At 40.8% G+C, this 16987-nt stretch overlaps 1 protein-coding gene across 2 annotated transcripts in view; it reads right to left on the reverse strand.

Moving 5' to 3' along the window:
- ADAMTS12 (ADAM metallopeptidase with thrombospondin type 1 motif 12) overlaps positions 1-16987 on the reverse strand; it is a 533606-nt gene that overhangs the window by 229824 nt on the left and 286795 nt on the right. For both annotated transcript variants that reach the window (XM_036758046.1, XM_036758037.1), the window contains exon 6: positions 7294-7418. In XM_036758046.1, coding sequence (XP_036613941.1) covers positions 7294-7418 — 125 coding nt within the window. The remainder of the gene's footprint in view (positions 1-7293; positions 7419-16987) is intronic.

The following is a 16987-nucleotide window of genomic DNA, read 5'->3' on the forward strand; positions in this document are numbered from 1 at the left end:
AAAGGTAGGTACTATTATTATCCTCACTTTATAAATGAGGAAACTGAGGCAGACACAGGCTAAGTGTCTTGCTCAGGGTCACACTGCTAGTATGTGAGGCCACATTTGAGTTCTTCCTGACTCTGGAGCCTGTACTCTTTTCACTGTATCTTATCATCATCATCATTATCAGCTAGATCAAGAAACAGGGAACAGTATGGCACCATGGAAAGCTTGCTGGCTTTGGAGTCACACCTGGGCTTGAGTCTCACCTCTGCCACTAAATCATTTTGTGACCTTTGCCAATTCATTTCTCTACAGACTTCAGTTTCCTCGCTGTAAAACATGACCGGCTGAGAAGGCCATCTCTAAATCTGTGATCTTATAATCTTAAGCCATTTATCTACCTGGCCAAACACAGACACTGTTAGCAAGCTGGCACTATTTAGAGACATTCAATAGAAAAGGTCAAACTTTTGAGTCTGGCACTCAAAGCACATCAGCGTATATTTCCTCATTCATGTTAATATGCTTCTATGTTTCCAGAATGGCAGGGTATTGACTAGCTATCCATGATTCAAGCCATCTATCTACTGCCCACTCCCACTGTCAGTACCAGGGGTCAGTGGACAAAGAAGGAGATGGCCAGCACTGAAAAGTATATATGTGCAGGAGGATGGCATTAGTGACCCTGGAAGGAGTCAGAAAGGTGCAACAGGAAGAAGGTGGGGCCGTGGGTAGAGTTCTCAGGAGACTATGGGAACCAGAACTGATTCAGATAGGATCACTGATCTAGAATTGGAAGGGGTCTTAGAGGTTAGCTAGTCCAACCCCCTAAATTTACAGAGGACAAACCCAAGGTCCAGAGAAGGTCACACATTAAGTGACAGATCCAGGATTTAAGCATAGGTCCTCTGATTCCAAATCCAACCCTCTTTCCTCTGTACCATATTGCCTACTGTAAGGAGGTCTAGAAGTAGGTAACGGGGATCCACCCATAAGGGCTAGGATTTTGCAAATAAGGTATGACCCCAGTTCCAAAGGAATGGGGCATTTGGATGAATACCAATCTAATTCATAGCTACAGTTATTGGGTTTAAGACTTAGTCACCACTGACAAGGCAAGAAGAATCTGAGTTACCAGAAGCAAGGGATAAGGAAGATCAATAGCAAGGATTACTTGTTACTGATTTGCACATTTATAGGTACTTCTATTTTCCCTGCCCAGGGGATAGACTGGTCATAAGAAGGGTCTAAGTTTTCACGTGAGAGTTAAGCGGCCCCAAATGGAGGGATGTGGGATTAGGCAGTCAGGTTGGACATTATACCTCTCTGGTCACAGGGCTCCTTCAATTTGGTATGAGGAGTGCAGAAGTTAGGATCTCCTCTCACTTTATCAGTTGGCATTATACTTTTTTTCTCATTTACCAGATTCTTTATTATAACTGCAGGGGTTGGTTCTAGGCAGAGAAGTGGCTTTTATGTTTCCCTTACTAGACTGCTTCCTTACAAATGTTCACAGGGACCTTGGGACCTTGTAGGGTCTAAGCACTGCTGATGGTGATTTTTCTTTCAGAATAGTCTTTTTTTAAACCTAGCTGTTACTTCTAATACAACATTCCCTCTCCCACTACTGCTGAATAAAACCCTGACTTGTAACAAACTACACTTAAGCAAAACAAATTGATAAACTGACCATGTCTGACAGTATATACTCTCTTCACCTGTAGCATCCCAGAAGGGTACAGAGTAAATAGTGCACACACCTACCTCTCCTCCCACACACATACACACACGCCCCTAGTTGCTTTTTATTTCTCTCTGCCCTGCTTCACACTAATTCCCAATGGCCCCTGGTCAAATATGGGAAAAGGGCAGCAAGAACAAAACCAACAATAATTAATAATAATAACAATAATAGTTAACATTTATATATCACTTACTATGTGCCAGGCACTGTGTTAAGCACTTTAGAATTATTATCTCATTTGATACAACAATTTGGGAGGCAAGCACAATTGTTATCCCCATTTTACAATTGAGCAAACTGACGCAAACAGGGTTTAAGGAATTTGACCAGGATAACACAGCTAGTCAGTGCCTGAGGCAGATTTGACAACTGATTTAGGTTATGCATGTCTGACATACTTGTCAACTCAAGATCATTTAAATCATTTCAAATCGTTTCACAAGAGCTGCTAACATAAGTGGTGGGATGTCTTCAGGACAAGAAATCTTTCTTTGCCAATAGATGACTCACTCAAATACCAAAGCCATCATGAATTTCAGTTCTAAGCACAGCACTCCATCCACTAACTGTTCCAGGGTCATCAAAAGTCACATAGAATATGTTTGTGTATCAGTAATTAGGGTGGGACTTTTTTACTGTTTTCTCTTTTAGAATGCTAAAGTTTGATTCCTTGATTGTGCCTTTCCTTAAGTCTTGCTAAGTGCTAAGCCCCAGGTCCACACCCTTTTGCTGATCAGATGTGAAGCCTTTGGGCCCTAAGAAGGGTATATAAACTCAGAGGTTAGCATTTTGTTTGGGTCTCACTCATTGGAAGAGGGTTGGTGTGGAGACTGAGTAGCCATTAAGGAGCCCCCAGTTTTGAAAATCCAGATGTTGGTGCTTCTCTCTGGTAACTTTGTATGTATAGTGATTTGGTCGGACAGATAAAAGTCTGTCTCTTGATCTGCTTGTAAATTTCTGTTTGTATTTGCTCTGAAGTTCAGGGTTCTGACTTTTTCCCCTGAACTAACTGAATGATGTATGCATGTTTGATTAAAATGAGATTGTTAACCCCTTAAAGTTGCTTCCCTTAGAAAAGCAGATCAAAGAACCTGTACTGGTAGCTTTTCTGTGTGCTGGTGTTATTGGCCTTGCACAGCTACAGTAGCTGCTGGCAATATTGTTGTTACAGTTTGACACAACAAACTGTTCTGACACACTTTTTAAAATACCTATTTAATGTTTTATTTGCCCAATTACATGTAAAAACCATTTTTATTTGTTGTTTTTTTAATTAATTTTGAGTTCCAAATTCTCTCCCTCCATCCCTTCCCACCCTGCTCATGGAGAAGGCAAGCAACTGATTTAGGTTATACATGCCTAACACACTTGTCGAGGCGAGGTCATTTAAATCATTTCACAAAAACTGCTAACATAAGTGGTGGGATGTCTTCAGGACAATAAAACTTTCTTTGCCAATACATGACTCACTCAAACACCAAAGCCATCACGAATTTCAGGTCTAAGCCCTCAATGCATGGGGTTTACGTGGGTGCTGCTTTGGCTACAGAGGCTCTCCAGGCTTTGATGTCAATTATGCTTTTGGAAAGATACTGGCACAGGAGAATCCTGCCAGTTTTCATTAGCCCATAGCTATAGCAATAACTGGGATAATGGAGCCAGTTTCAAAGATTTCTATTTACAGAAGAGCATCAGGAAAGATTTACACATGTACTTTACTAATGACAGCAGCTGCCACAGAAATTTCCAAAATGTTTTGTTTGGTCATACACCATGGCCATTTTAATCCCTTTTGGACACCTAGGAACACCAGCTAAACATTCTTCCTACCCTAAATAATCATGCTGCCAGTGGGGTTTCATAGTTTATTTCTTCATTTCATTCTAAGGAGCCAAGAGTGTAGTAAAGATAGTAGTGATCGGTAAAGATGAATGGGGCAAATGGAAAATTTATTAATCTTTCTAATGAATACATTTTGGGGTCATTTAATCAATAGGTATTGACTGAGAACCTGTTATCCATCCAGCAGTGTACATTAGGCTCAGAGGAATACAGAAAAACTGCCTTTTATGACATGATCCCTTACCTCAAGGGGCTTACATTCTTTTTGGTGATTATATTACCTAAGCCCTGGGACCACCAGTTAAAACCTGCTTTCTACCACTTCTTGATCCAATTCCCTACTAGAACATTCTATTATCATGCCTCTGTATGTGCACATATACACCAATCTTCTACTTCTAATCTAACCTATTTCTCATCTCCTTATCTATTGGTTTCTTCCCTCCTGCCTTCATATACCCCTAAGTTATCTCCATCCCGATAAAACCCTCACTAAACTCTACCATCTGCTTAAACCATCATCTTATCTCTCCATATTTTCATAGCCAAAGGCCTAGAAAAAAAGTGGTTTATGCCAATTGTTTCTCCTTCCTGGCCTCTTACTCATTTCTAAACCCTTTTCAATCTGGCTTCTAACCTCATCAATGAGTTAAAACTGTTCCCTCCAAAGTTACCACTGATCTCTTAATTGCCACATATTATGATCTTTTTCTCCATTCTTATCCTTCTTGACCTCTCTGCAGCACCTGAAATTGCTGACCACCCTCCTGGATACTCTCTTTGCCTTTTGTGTGACATTTTTTCTTTTGTTTCTTTTTCCTAGGTGTCTGAACACCACTTCTTCATCTCTTTGTCAATTTATCTTCCTCATCACACCCCTTAACTGTTGGTGTAGTAAAGGATCTGTTCAGGGCCCTCTTTCTAAACTTTCTATTCTTTCCCTGTAAACCCTCTCATGTGCTGATCTCATCAGCTCCTGTGGTTTTAATTGTCACCTCCATGCAGATAACTTCAACATTTCTATACCCAACCCTAGAGTCTTTCCTAAAATCCAGTTGTGCATTTCCATCTGCCTATTGAATATTTCAAACTGAATGTCTCCTCAGCATCTCAAATTTAACATGTCCAAAACTGAATTCATCTTTCTGGTCAAACCTCCCTCCCTCCTACAGGTCCCCATTCCTGTTGACAGCACTATGATTCTTCCAATTATTCAGATTTACAACTTCCACATTATCCATAACTCCTCACTTTGCCTTAGTTCACATTCCGAATCACCTGCCAAACTTTGCCATTCATACCTCCAAAGAATCTCATAAATCCTGTACCTTCTCTCTGATCAAACAGCCACTGCCCTGATTTGGGTCCTCATCACTTCTTGACTGGACTATTGGAATAATTTGCTTCCTAACTGGCCTCCCCTCTTTGTCTCTTCCCTCTCCAGTCCAACTCCCACAGGTGCCAAAGTGATTTTTTAAAGTGCCAATCTAACATGGTCGCTCCCCTAATCCACTTATATAAGCTCCAATGACTCCCTATTGCCTTTAAGATCAAGTAAAGTTTCCACTGTTTACCTTTCACAGCCCGACCCCACTCTACCGCACCAAATTTATTATTCATCATTCCCCTTCCCACACTTCATGGTCTATCCAAGCTTCTTCCTCACACATGATACTCCCATCTCCTATGCCTGTGCCTCTGCATCAACTGTCTTCCAGGCTTAGAATGCATGCTTACTTCACCGCTTCCTCTTCAATTCTTTGTTTACTGTTCACAGCTCTGTTCAATGAAACTTTTCTATATCCCCCCCAGGCTGTCCTCCCCATGCAAAAATTTACCTTATATTTATGTTCTATGCACACACACACACACACACACACACACACACACACACCATCTCCCCCAACAGAACAGACGTTCCCTGAGAACAGCAACTATTTCTCATTTGCCTTCTCATTGCCAGTGCTTAACACAGAGCCCAGCACATAGTAGGCTTTTAATGCTGGCTGGTTTATTAATTAGTTGGTTGAATGATTAGTCCCTCTTGGATGCATTCCAAGACAAAACTACTTCTAGTGATCTCAGCTGTGCAGCAAATAGTGTTAGAGGGAGACATCAGCACAAATGTTCTGTAACTTCATCTGACCATCTCAAGTCATGGAATAAAGGTATATTAGCTCTGTGATTCCTGCCCCCTTTATGTGACTGCTTCTTCCAATAACATAGACCTTAACCCTTCTATCACTTAGGAGATAAGACTTCAAGAACTTCCAAGGCCAGAAAATATATCACTTTTTATCTAATCTGCCTAGTGAAGCTGTCAGTAAGCATTTAGCAGGTACCGATTATGTGCTAGTTGTTGGGCATAAAAAGACAAAAATAAAATAATTGCTGCCTTCAAAGAGCTTACATTCTAACTAATATTCTTTCTACCAAATCTCTTTGTCAGAAAATATAATGGCAATTTTTTAAATAAAGCATAGGGCTTATACTTGGAAGGCAAGGGAAAGGGGAAGCCAAGTGCCATACATGGACTTAGGAGGACCTGAGTACAAGCCACACTTGGAACACTTACTCATTGTGTGATCATGTGTAAATCAATTAGTAAATTTGGTATAGGTAACTCTCATCTGTACAATGATGGAGGTGGACTTGGTACCTCCAGATCTATGAGTCCACCTTATCAGAAGAGCGTCTTGCATCCTTCCCTTTTTGCCTCCCTCCCAAGGGCGTTTGATGGAATTAATAGTAAAGTAGGGAGCTTATTTGAATTTTTCCAATACTATGTCCAGGACAAACGCAAATTTTGTATTTATAATCCTTTAAAATCTATGTATCTGGACTATAACAAAGATCACCAAAGAATCTACACCATGAGAAGTTTCTGGCTACACATACATCTTTGCCCCTGCCCTCCACATTCCCTCTGTGCATCATGAATAGAGCTATTCAAAAGCTGTTCCTTCACTCCAGACATTTACTCTGGCTCTAGTAGTCTGCCCTCTCACACCCTACAGTGCTCCTGAGAAGCCAATCTTGGTGCATCAGGAGGGAAAAGTTACAGGTAGCCATGATCAATGAGCATCCCTGTGTGAACTGGCTATGGCAGGAAACATTCAAATACACAATCTATGTTCTGTTACTGACTTTAGCAACTTAAAAGAGCCTGTTTTTTTGGCCATTCAGCACTTTCTTCCCTCCATCAACCAAGTGGCATTTGTTTGATGATAACATAAGAAAAACATAATTAGGAAGGAAAATCATGGGATCATTGACTTATGCTGGAAAAGACCTTCGAGGTTAACTAGTCCAATACTCTCGTTTTACAGATGAGGAAACTGAGGACCCAAGGAGTGAAGTGATTTTCCCAAGGCTATGTAGACAGTAATTGGCAGATCTGGAATTCAAAACCAAATTCTTTACTCCAGTCTTAAAAAGCTTTCCACTGCACTGAGCTGCTCCAAAATGCAATCCCCAAACTCATGTCAGGCATTTCAAGTAGACCTTATGTATTACCCTAGATTCTGGATCACCTGTGTCACTTTGCTCCCTCCATTAGTACAGTAATTGGAAATATTAGAAAAGTCGCCTCCAAGAAATGGAAGAGAAGACAAAGATCTAGTTAGAAGGCGTTGCTCACTTCTTACACCCTCCCCATGTCCTTCCCTCCTCCAGGCATCCCCCAGCCCTCCATCTAGGCTGGGCTCCAGCTGTGGCAGTACCTGGTTAGGAGGACGGCCACATCATGATGGGCGGGGTTGAGGTCGCTCTTAGGATTGATGCTTTTCTGCCACTTGCAGAAGCTGGCCAGCGTCTTGTCTGCATGGTGAACTATTTTCAATCCTTGCTGGAGACAGAAAAACAAGGGATCAGCCTGAGGTGGCTGTGGGACTAGCAGCTTTGCAGTGGAGCTCCTGGAAACACTGTGAGTACAGCAGGCTGGGCTCTTGCCCAGGGGGAAGGGACTTGTCCAGAACATGAATGGTAGCTTATAAAGCAGGGATTACAATACATCTGTTTGCCTCTTTGCTCTTCTTCTCTGCAGTTCCACTAACAGAACTAAGGAACAAGGGCTCATAAAATTGGGAGCCAGGAAGGACCTTAACAATTCATCCAGTTCAGTCCCCTCATTGAATAGATCATTTAACTTGCTCAAGTCCACATAGGTAATAAGTGACAGTATCCAAACATGAACCCAGATCTCTGATCCCCTAACCAATACTCTTTCTAATATACCACAAAAACAAGAAATTATCATTTGGGCAAAACAGCCTTGGAAGAAAAAAAAGAAAAGAAAATATCATTAAAGACTTAGAAATCTTTCAGGGTCTATTGTCACTGATTGTGGGCTTCTCCCCTCTCCTCTTTCTGCACTCCACCTCATCCCACCAAACATACATTTCAGGAAGAGCCTCTTGGCTTTGATCTTTATTAATCAGAAGATAAATAGACTCTGGCAGGAGTTGATTCAATAGTGATTCCTACAGTCCTGGGGCTGCTCTGATAGTATTTCTATTTATGATGTTTTTTATGTTTATAACCTTAATGCCTAGCATACTGCCTCACACACATTGGGCATTTCATACTCACCTACTGAATTGAATGATTCTGGATCCATCTGGCACCTTCCTAGGTGGCTAGGTACAGAACAGCTGGGTCAGATTGCCTATATGCTCAGGTTATCAACAGTTTCTAGATGACCACAGCCTGCACAACAGGCCTTGAGTTCAGTTTCAGGGCTTTTAAGGGAGCACCCAATCGGCAGATGTCAAGATTGGAGTGTTCCCAGATATCCCTCTTAAGTCCATGATTACCATAAGGTGAAAAGACTCAATCTGTTCCAAGTTTTAGTGATACAGGTATCCAGAGGGTAACTAGATGCAATGGAGAGAGTACCAAGGCTGGAGTCAAGAAGACTCTTCCTGAGGTCAAATCCAGCCTCAGACACTTACTAGCTGCATGATCCTGGGCAAATCACTTTAACCTGTTTGCCTCAGTTTTCTCATCTGTAAAATGAGCTGGAGAAGGAAATGGCAAACCACTCCAGTATCTCTGCCAAGAAAACCCCAAATGGGGTCACAACGAGTTAGACACAACTGAAAAATAAATGAACAATAATGACTGGAAAAGGAGGTAAGAATTACCAGGGGCATGGACAGAGTAAGGGAGAAAGATCATTTCTGGACCCACTTGTTCAATGATTCAACAAGCATTTTCACAGACCTAGAAATAGAAAGAACCCCAAAGACCATAAAGTCTAAACCCCTCATTTCATGGATGATGAAACCGAGGCCTAAGAGTTAAATGATTTGACCAGAGTCAGACAGGTGGGAAGCATAAGAGATAAAAGTTCAATCCAGGTTCTTTGACTCCAAAGCAAGTGTTCGGTTATTTTGCTCTGAGGATACAAAACAAAACTCTCTGCCCTCAAAGAGCTTACCCTTTATTGGATCATGATTAAGCCCTAGGGCACCTTCTAGTTGGTTAAGCTACTTCTGCCAAGAACAACTTTCTGTAATGGCTCAGACAGAGCCATTACAAGCGAAGAACAGATCTCACCCAGAGGAGGCCACATGCTCCCTGAAGCCTCTGCTCCAGATCCCTAGAGGAAACCAGGCATCACCTTGTATAGAGCTTGGGGCTCCAAATCAGGAAGACTTGAGTTCAGATCTGATCTCAGACACTAACCATGTGTCATTTGGCAAATCATTAACCTGTGTCTGTCTAAGGTTCCTCAACTGTGAAATGATAATAATAGCACCTATTTCCCAGGGTTGTTGTGAGGATAAGATGAGATAATACTTGTAAAGCACTTAGCACAGAGCCTGGCACAGGATACATGCTTAATAAATGTCTGTTTCCTTCCTCCCTTCCTTTTCAGGATCTAAGTGAGCTGAGTATGCATGGGGTTTGAAGTGAAGGTATAGCTATCAGTCAGGATAAACTTAGAGAGGCTTTTACCACAGAAACCAGTGTCAATTATCTGTATGTGGATTGAATGGACACAGTATTTAGATTATTCTGTCAGGTAAATGGTTGCAAAGCAGATGGGCATTGGGGTACAAGGGGCATGTAAACTGTGGAAGGGGTTAGGGATGGGGGTTGGGAGACTGATATTCAGGGATGATACAGGAACACTTTTGCTGAGGTCTCATAATATGGCTCCATTCTTTTTTAAATCTTATTCTTTTTTTTAATTTATGAAGTAGTAGGCTTCCTACAAAGCCCAGTAAGGGCTTTTGTACCAAGCAGTGAGATCTGCCAGCCTCCTTCCTACCACCCCCATGCCTGATCATAGGGCACCACAGCCAACACTACTGAACAACAAGCTCAGAGGGGTTCCTGGTTCCCTGAAGTCATTTATTTAAAAATATCTCTCTCCAGCCCCGGCACCACTCCAACCCCTAACCCTGACTCCATTCCCAGCTACCTTTTTACCTATTACAAGCTGCCTTCCCCTGGGGAAATACAAAAGATGATTCTGCAAGATGAAAAAAAAAAACTATTTATCAGGAATAGTTTACATAGAAGAAAACACATTGTTCTCCCCACTGTTACTCATTCTCCCTACCCCACCCCTCTATGTTCTCTGTGAAGATGATCTATGGGGGTGGTCTGAAGGTAGTCAGTCAATAGAATAGGGCTGCAGCTCTCAACCAGAAGAGGGCAGCAAGTCTCAAGTTTTCCTAAAGAATTGTTCCCCTGGGATAATGAAGCAAATTTAGCCTCTAGTAAGGCAGCAGATGTAGGGTCTGGCATTAAAGTGAGGAAGAATTGAGTTCCAATACTACCTCAAGCATTTACTAGCTATTGTGGTTCCCTGGATAAGTTACGGAACCATTCCAAGGCTCAGTTTCCCCATCTTTAAGAAAAAGGGGATAATAACAGTCCCTTATTGTGAGGAACAAATGACATATGTAAAAAGCACCTTCCCAAAATGCTGGATGCTACTATTAACCCACAAGAAACAGCCATATTTCCACACTGGCGGCTTAAAAGCCTGGGGGCTCTTATGCTGCCACTAACTCCTAAGGCTGTGGCACTATGTCCAAAGCACTGAGGCTGCTGCTGGCCCAACCAAGAATGCATAGCCTATGGCTTGGTCACAGACTCTTTTTTTAAATAATAATTGTTTTACTCTTTATAGGTTATTGTTATTGTTGGAGCTTCATGAACAATGCTTTTTCTGCCTTAAAGCAAAGACTCAGACTAGCCATTCTGTTGATGTCTCCTTACGGTACACAGGCATGAGTATTGAAAATAGTCCTGAAAATAGTCTCTGAAGGAAGAAGACTTGACTTCAAGTCCCACTTCTGATAATTACTATACATATGACAACTCACTTAACTTTCCTGGCTATCCTCAGTTTCCTCCACTGTGGAATGATGGTTTGGACTCCTCTTGGACTTCCTCCCACACAGCCAATCTGTTGCGAAGTCTTGTCATTTCTATCCTCACAACATCCCTCCTATGCCTCCCACTTTCTCCACTCACACTGGTGAAGGGCCCTCATCACTTTATGCCTGGACTATTTCAACAGCCCACTGTTTGGTTTCCCTGACTCAAGACTCTCCCCATTCCCATCCATTCTCCACTCAATTACCGAAGTGATCTTCCTAAAGCACGAATTTGACCATGTGACCTTTCCTGTTTAATAAACTCCAGTGGCTCCCTGTTACCTCCAGGATCAAATGTAAAATTCTCAGTTTGGCATTTAAAGCCCTTTGTAACCTGGTCCCTTCCCCCTTTCCCAGCCTTCTTATACTTTACACATACTTTACAATCAAGCAACACTAACCTTCTGGCTGCTATTCATATAGAACATGCCATCTACCAACTTTGTATATTTCGTTTTCAAAAATTAGTAGGTATTTATTTTCTTTCCCTGCCATTTCCTCCCATGGCAGGTTAGGGGAGACCCTTGTAACAAATATACATGTTCAAGCAAAACTAATTCCCACATTGGCCATGTCCATTACCTCTTGGTCAGGAAGTGGGTAGCATTCTTCATCAATGGCCCTTTGAAATCATGAAATTGTGTTGATCAGAGTTCCTAAGTCTTTCAATACTATTCGTTTTTAAAAATAATATTTTATTTTGCCCCTAATTGCATGTTATAACAATTTTACAATGTTTGATTTTACAATGATTTTGTTATGTTATAAATTGTCTCCTGATTCTGCTCACCTCACTCTGAATCCATTTATATAGATCTGCCCATGTTTCTCTGAAACTTTCCACTTCATCATTTCTAATAGCACAATACTATTCCATTAGATTCACATACTATACATTGTTCAGTCATTTCTCAACTGATTAGGTACTCCCTTAGTTTTCAGCTCTTTGCTAAAAAGGAAAAAAAGCTGCCATGCATATTTTTTTATATATATGAAGCTCCATGCCTTCACTGGTTAGCCTTCGTGCCCAGAATGTTCTGCCTTACTTCCTTCTTCTGGCTTCCCTGGCTAACTTCAAGACCCAGTTCAAGTTCTGTCTTCTGCAAAAGGCCTTTCCTGATCCCTTCCAATGAGATTGTCTTCTCTCTGAGATTACCTCCCATTTCCAATGTATATATCATGAATGTATATAACTGTGTGTGTTGTCTCTCACATTAGATAGAGCACGAACACTGAGGCAGGGACCAAGTTTTTTTTTTCTTCTTTTCCTTCTATCCCTAATGGCTAGCACTTTGCTTGACCCATAGTAAGTTTTTAGTAAAAAGCTTGTTGACTGTTAACTCTTAACAGACTAAATGAACTATATGATCAAGGCCTGTTTCAATTCTAAATTCTATAATCTATCTTTGAGTTTAGCACCTCAGGAGAGTTTATGTAGGAATCCAAGAGGGACCGTCAACACACATATACAAATACAGAATAGAGATGCTCCTCAAAAGCTATTTTAAATGAAAGGCTTAAAAATGGAGTCATCTTTCATATAAACTAGGGAGGCAGTATTGTTCAAGATAAATATTGACTCTGAATTCAGAAGTTGCCAGTTAAAATGCTGCCTTTGACAATTAATACCTATGTGATCTTGGGCAAGTCACTTAAGAGAAAAAGGCAGATGAGCTTTAGGATAGTCTTTGGGCTTGCTTCTTCATCTGTAAAGTGAAGGGATCAGACTAGCTAGCCCCCGAGATCACTCTCATAGCATCTATGATTGTATTAGATGCTCTCTAAAGAAACACTTTGGTTAAACCTTCCATCAAAGCAAATCATTTATTTGGTAAAATCAAGTTTTGTAGAATGTTTTTTTTTTGCTTTCTTTTGTTTTTTGGAGGGGGGAAGGCAAGGCAATTGGGGTTAAGTGGCTTGCCCAAGGTCACACAGCTAGTCTCAAGTGTCTGAGACCAGATTTGAACTCGGGTCATCCTGACTCCTGGGCCAGTGCTCCATTCACGGTACCAACTAGTTGTCCCCTTTTTTGTTGTTGTTGTTTTGGTTTTTTAGAATGGGTTTTCTTATACTCCTCCCTTTGATCTGGACATAAAAGTGCTAATTAGAGACACTTTTATAAAGTAGGTCCCACCTCACCTAACTATGCCACAGTGCTCCCCATGAACTGGATATCTGGAAGACAAAGTAGGAGCAAATGGGAACAGTGAAGGAAAAGTAACCCTGGAGAGAATCGGCCTAGAGAGGAGCAGAGTCTTTCAAAAGTGAAGGCCCATGAGCCTGATGCTACATCATGGGGGGAGGAATGTCTTGACAACACAGTAGAATGAGAAGGTGGAAGGAGAAGCTCAGGGGGATCTGAGAAGAGGTAGAAGTAGCAAGCAAGGGACAAGAGAAAGATGTGAGCTGCAGTAATACAAAAAGAAAAAGGCAACTCTCTGGGCCTTCCCAAAGGAGTTTCTAGCTAATGGCCACCATAGACATTAGCTACACTTTTACAAAAATATCTAATTGAAAAAACAATTTTTATGAGTTCACAAATTCCTAGAGCTAGAACCCCTTCATTTCACAAGTAATGATAATAACAATACCCATTCACATTTCTACAGGACATTTAGGGTTACAAGGTACTCTCCTCACATCAATCCTGAAAGATAAGGTAACACAGTTTTATTCCCATTTCACAGACAGGGAAATATTGGCTCATGAAAGTCAAAAGACTTGTGCAAGGTCACACAGCTGAGAACCAGAAAGAGAATCCAGCATCTAGACTTCTAGCCCAGTCAGTACCTTTTCTACTAATATTACACTCATTTATGAAATACCTTCTCCTTCTACCCCCACAAAGAGTCACAATTATATTATTTTAAAGGCATTTCTTAAAAGGCAAATTTTAATTTAAAATGTTTTATTAAAATTAAATTTTAATACTATTTAAAGTAATATTTTAAAATAACATGTATGTTAAATGAACACAAAGTATAAAAATGTTTTATAGAACTGAACTGCTTTTAAGAATTAAGAATTACAGGGTAGTTCATAATTGCTACATTTGGGGATTTCCTGGGCATTTGAGTAACGGCTCAGTGGGGATGGAAGAGCTCTAGCCAGGCCAAAGTACTTAAAATGCTTCCATTGGGAAGCCTGCTGACATCTTATATTTGTTTGAAAACAGAGGGGAGGAAACTTGTAGAAAGGAAAAGATTTTCAATTTTAAATTAATCAAGAGGAAACCAAGGGAAACAAAGGGTAAGTGACTTACCCAGGGTCACACAGTAAGTATTAGAGGCCAGCTTTAGGTCAGAACTATATCCAGAAGAGATGTATATGAATTCTGGCTCTGTCGCTTGCCAGCTATGTGACCATAAAAACTCACTTTCACTCTCCTAACTTCTATTTCCTAATCTATAAAATAGAAATGGTGCTATTTATATTATCAACTCAGAGGTCTATTGTAATTTTTAAAACTTTATAAATTGGAAAATGGAATATAAATGTAAATCATCACATGGCTACTGAGTGTCTGAGGCCAGATTTGAACTCAGGAAGGTGAGTCTTCCTAACTTCAGTCCTAGCCTATCCACCATGCCACCTAGCTGCCCATCATGTACTCCCAGCTTTAATAAAACAGGGACACTTGTTCCCCAAAGATATCCCATGCTTTCCCAACTCCATGCTATTGTGTAAGGTTAGAATAGCATCATCCTACTTACTGCTCTGCCTGAAGAGCATCTTTCAAGATCCAGCTCGGATGCCAGCTCCTCCATTGAACTTTTTCTGATCCTTTCTATTAAATGTGACCTGTGCTCCATGCTTCCATAGTACCATTCATATGGTATATATGCAATGCCTTGCACTCTAATTATCTACTATTGGTCCCTAGCCAGGGACCATCTCTTTTCATTCTCTATCTCCCAAAACCCGGCAGGGAACCTTGCAAATAGTGGTTGCAAAAATGAATGTTTGTTGACTGAATGAAGGTACTTGAGGGGAGGGAATGTCTGTGATAGAGCCCTCGAAAATTTTTAGAAGAACGGAGGCCCCATGAACTTTGAACAACGTAACTTCACAGTAGACAGAAAGGTAAAAGGACAAAAATGATATTAATAGAGAAATGAAGTGATCCCAGAGAGACAGAAACCTTCCATAAACTGCCTTCCTCCTGGCTGAAAAATGTAGGGAATACCTGCATTGAAGCAGCTAAGTGCTAGTCTATAGAATACTAGGCTTGGAAGCGGGAAGATCTGAGTTCAAACTAGGTGTATGACCCTAGGCATACTCGTTGCCTCAATTTCCTTATTGTAAAGTAGGGATAATAGCATCTACCTAATGGTTGTGAGGATCACGTGAGATAATATGTGTAAAGTGCTTTGCAAACCTTAAAGTGATATATAAAGGTTAACTATCATTATTATACTCTGGACACTAGAAGGGGAAAAAAGTAGCTATTGGGGCCCTAATCCCTGGTTCTGAGGCCTGTTTCACATTTACCTCAGAAAACTGAATTAACTGAGTTACTCTTGAATAAATGCTGTCCCTTCACATCTGGTGAGTTAAGATAATTTATCTGCTATGGGTGTTGCATGCTGATTGAGCATTTCATGGCTCCTTCCAGATTTCTGACTCCTTTCTTACTTAAGTACTTGAAGTCTAACTGGACATGACTACCTTCTACTGGTGTCCTGTAGTTGCTTTTAAGTCATATACATATATGTCTAGGTGTCATATACAAACAACAGATATTCATTGCTCTTTCTTGAATATATCAGTAAGTTCAACCTTGCAATACGCAATTAGTGATTTCCCACAAATAATGCTATTGTTACACATGTACATGATTAAAAAATCTTTCATAAATGATGCTGGATCCTGGTGTGTCTGCAAAAGTGAACAGAGCTGTAAATAAAGGCCAACTTTTCTGGAGCATTGACAGTACCCAAATTCCTTCAGAAAAGAGGTAGAAACAACTGAGCCTGGCACCTAGTAAGCAAAAATAGTTAGTTAAGATAGTAATCTGCCAAATGTTTTCTCCACATTTTTTCTCCTCATTTCCCTAGTATTGGTCACACTTTGAGAAGGTGACCTGCTTCTCAGCCTTATCCACTTGGTTACTCCCTTCCCTGGTGGTGACCTCTTCAGTAGAAGGGTTTTCCACACCCTGCAACTGAATTAATCTTTAAAAAGCTGACATGAAGGCAGCTTTTGTGCTTGCCCCAGCTACATTTTTTCTCATCCTGGGAACCAGGATGACTAGATAAGGCTCTGAAGGTGAACTTGATAAAAAAAAAAATGCATTACAAAGTACATTATCTCATTACCTGAGCTTGTTGGAACAGCACTCTCCAACATGAACATTTTTCTATTTCCCTTGAAAATAAAAATACATTTCTCTTTTGACTCTTCCATCATTTTTTCACACCTCATTTTCTCAAGCCAATCCAATATCCATCCCACAAACCCCATCGCTAGGCTGTTGGGGATGATATCGGAATGTGTGTGTGTGTATGTATGTGTAAGGTGTGTGACCGTTCAGGATCAGTAGCTAGCTTCAAGGAAATCACAGACCCCTTGAACACACAGCTCCAAGGACCTAGAAGAAGTTATGTTGAAGGAATATGCTTGTTGTTATAAATCACTTCCTCAAATTGCAACCTCCTTCCAAAATGAAAATCCCCTGATTGAATTATTTTGGAATGAATTATAACTTTTGACTTGCTACTCAGATTGACTGAATGTACATTGCTCTGCTTAAAGGTGCTAGAGGCCAAGGGGAGAAAGGAAACATGTATTAGAGAGGAGCTAAGCAATTTTCAGGTCTGAATTCTCACACCTATAAAAGGATGATTCCCTCCCCTATCAGATGATACGGTATCTAAATAGGAAAACTGATGGGAGTGAATGTTTCACTCACATTTCTGACTCCTATCTCAAACGACCAGCCACGGTGGAGGCAATCTTTTGCTAAGAGAGCTGAGCTATCTCTCACAAACAGATTGGACCAGCTGCCCCAATGCCAGGC

The sequence above is a fragment of the Trichosurus vulpecula genome, chromosome 1 (genome assembly GCF_011100635.1).
Source record: "Trichosurus vulpecula isolate mTriVul1 chromosome 1, mTriVul1.pri, whole genome shotgun sequence".
NCBI lineage: Eukaryota > Metazoa > Chordata > Mammalia > Diprotodontia > Phalangeridae > Trichosurus > Trichosurus vulpecula.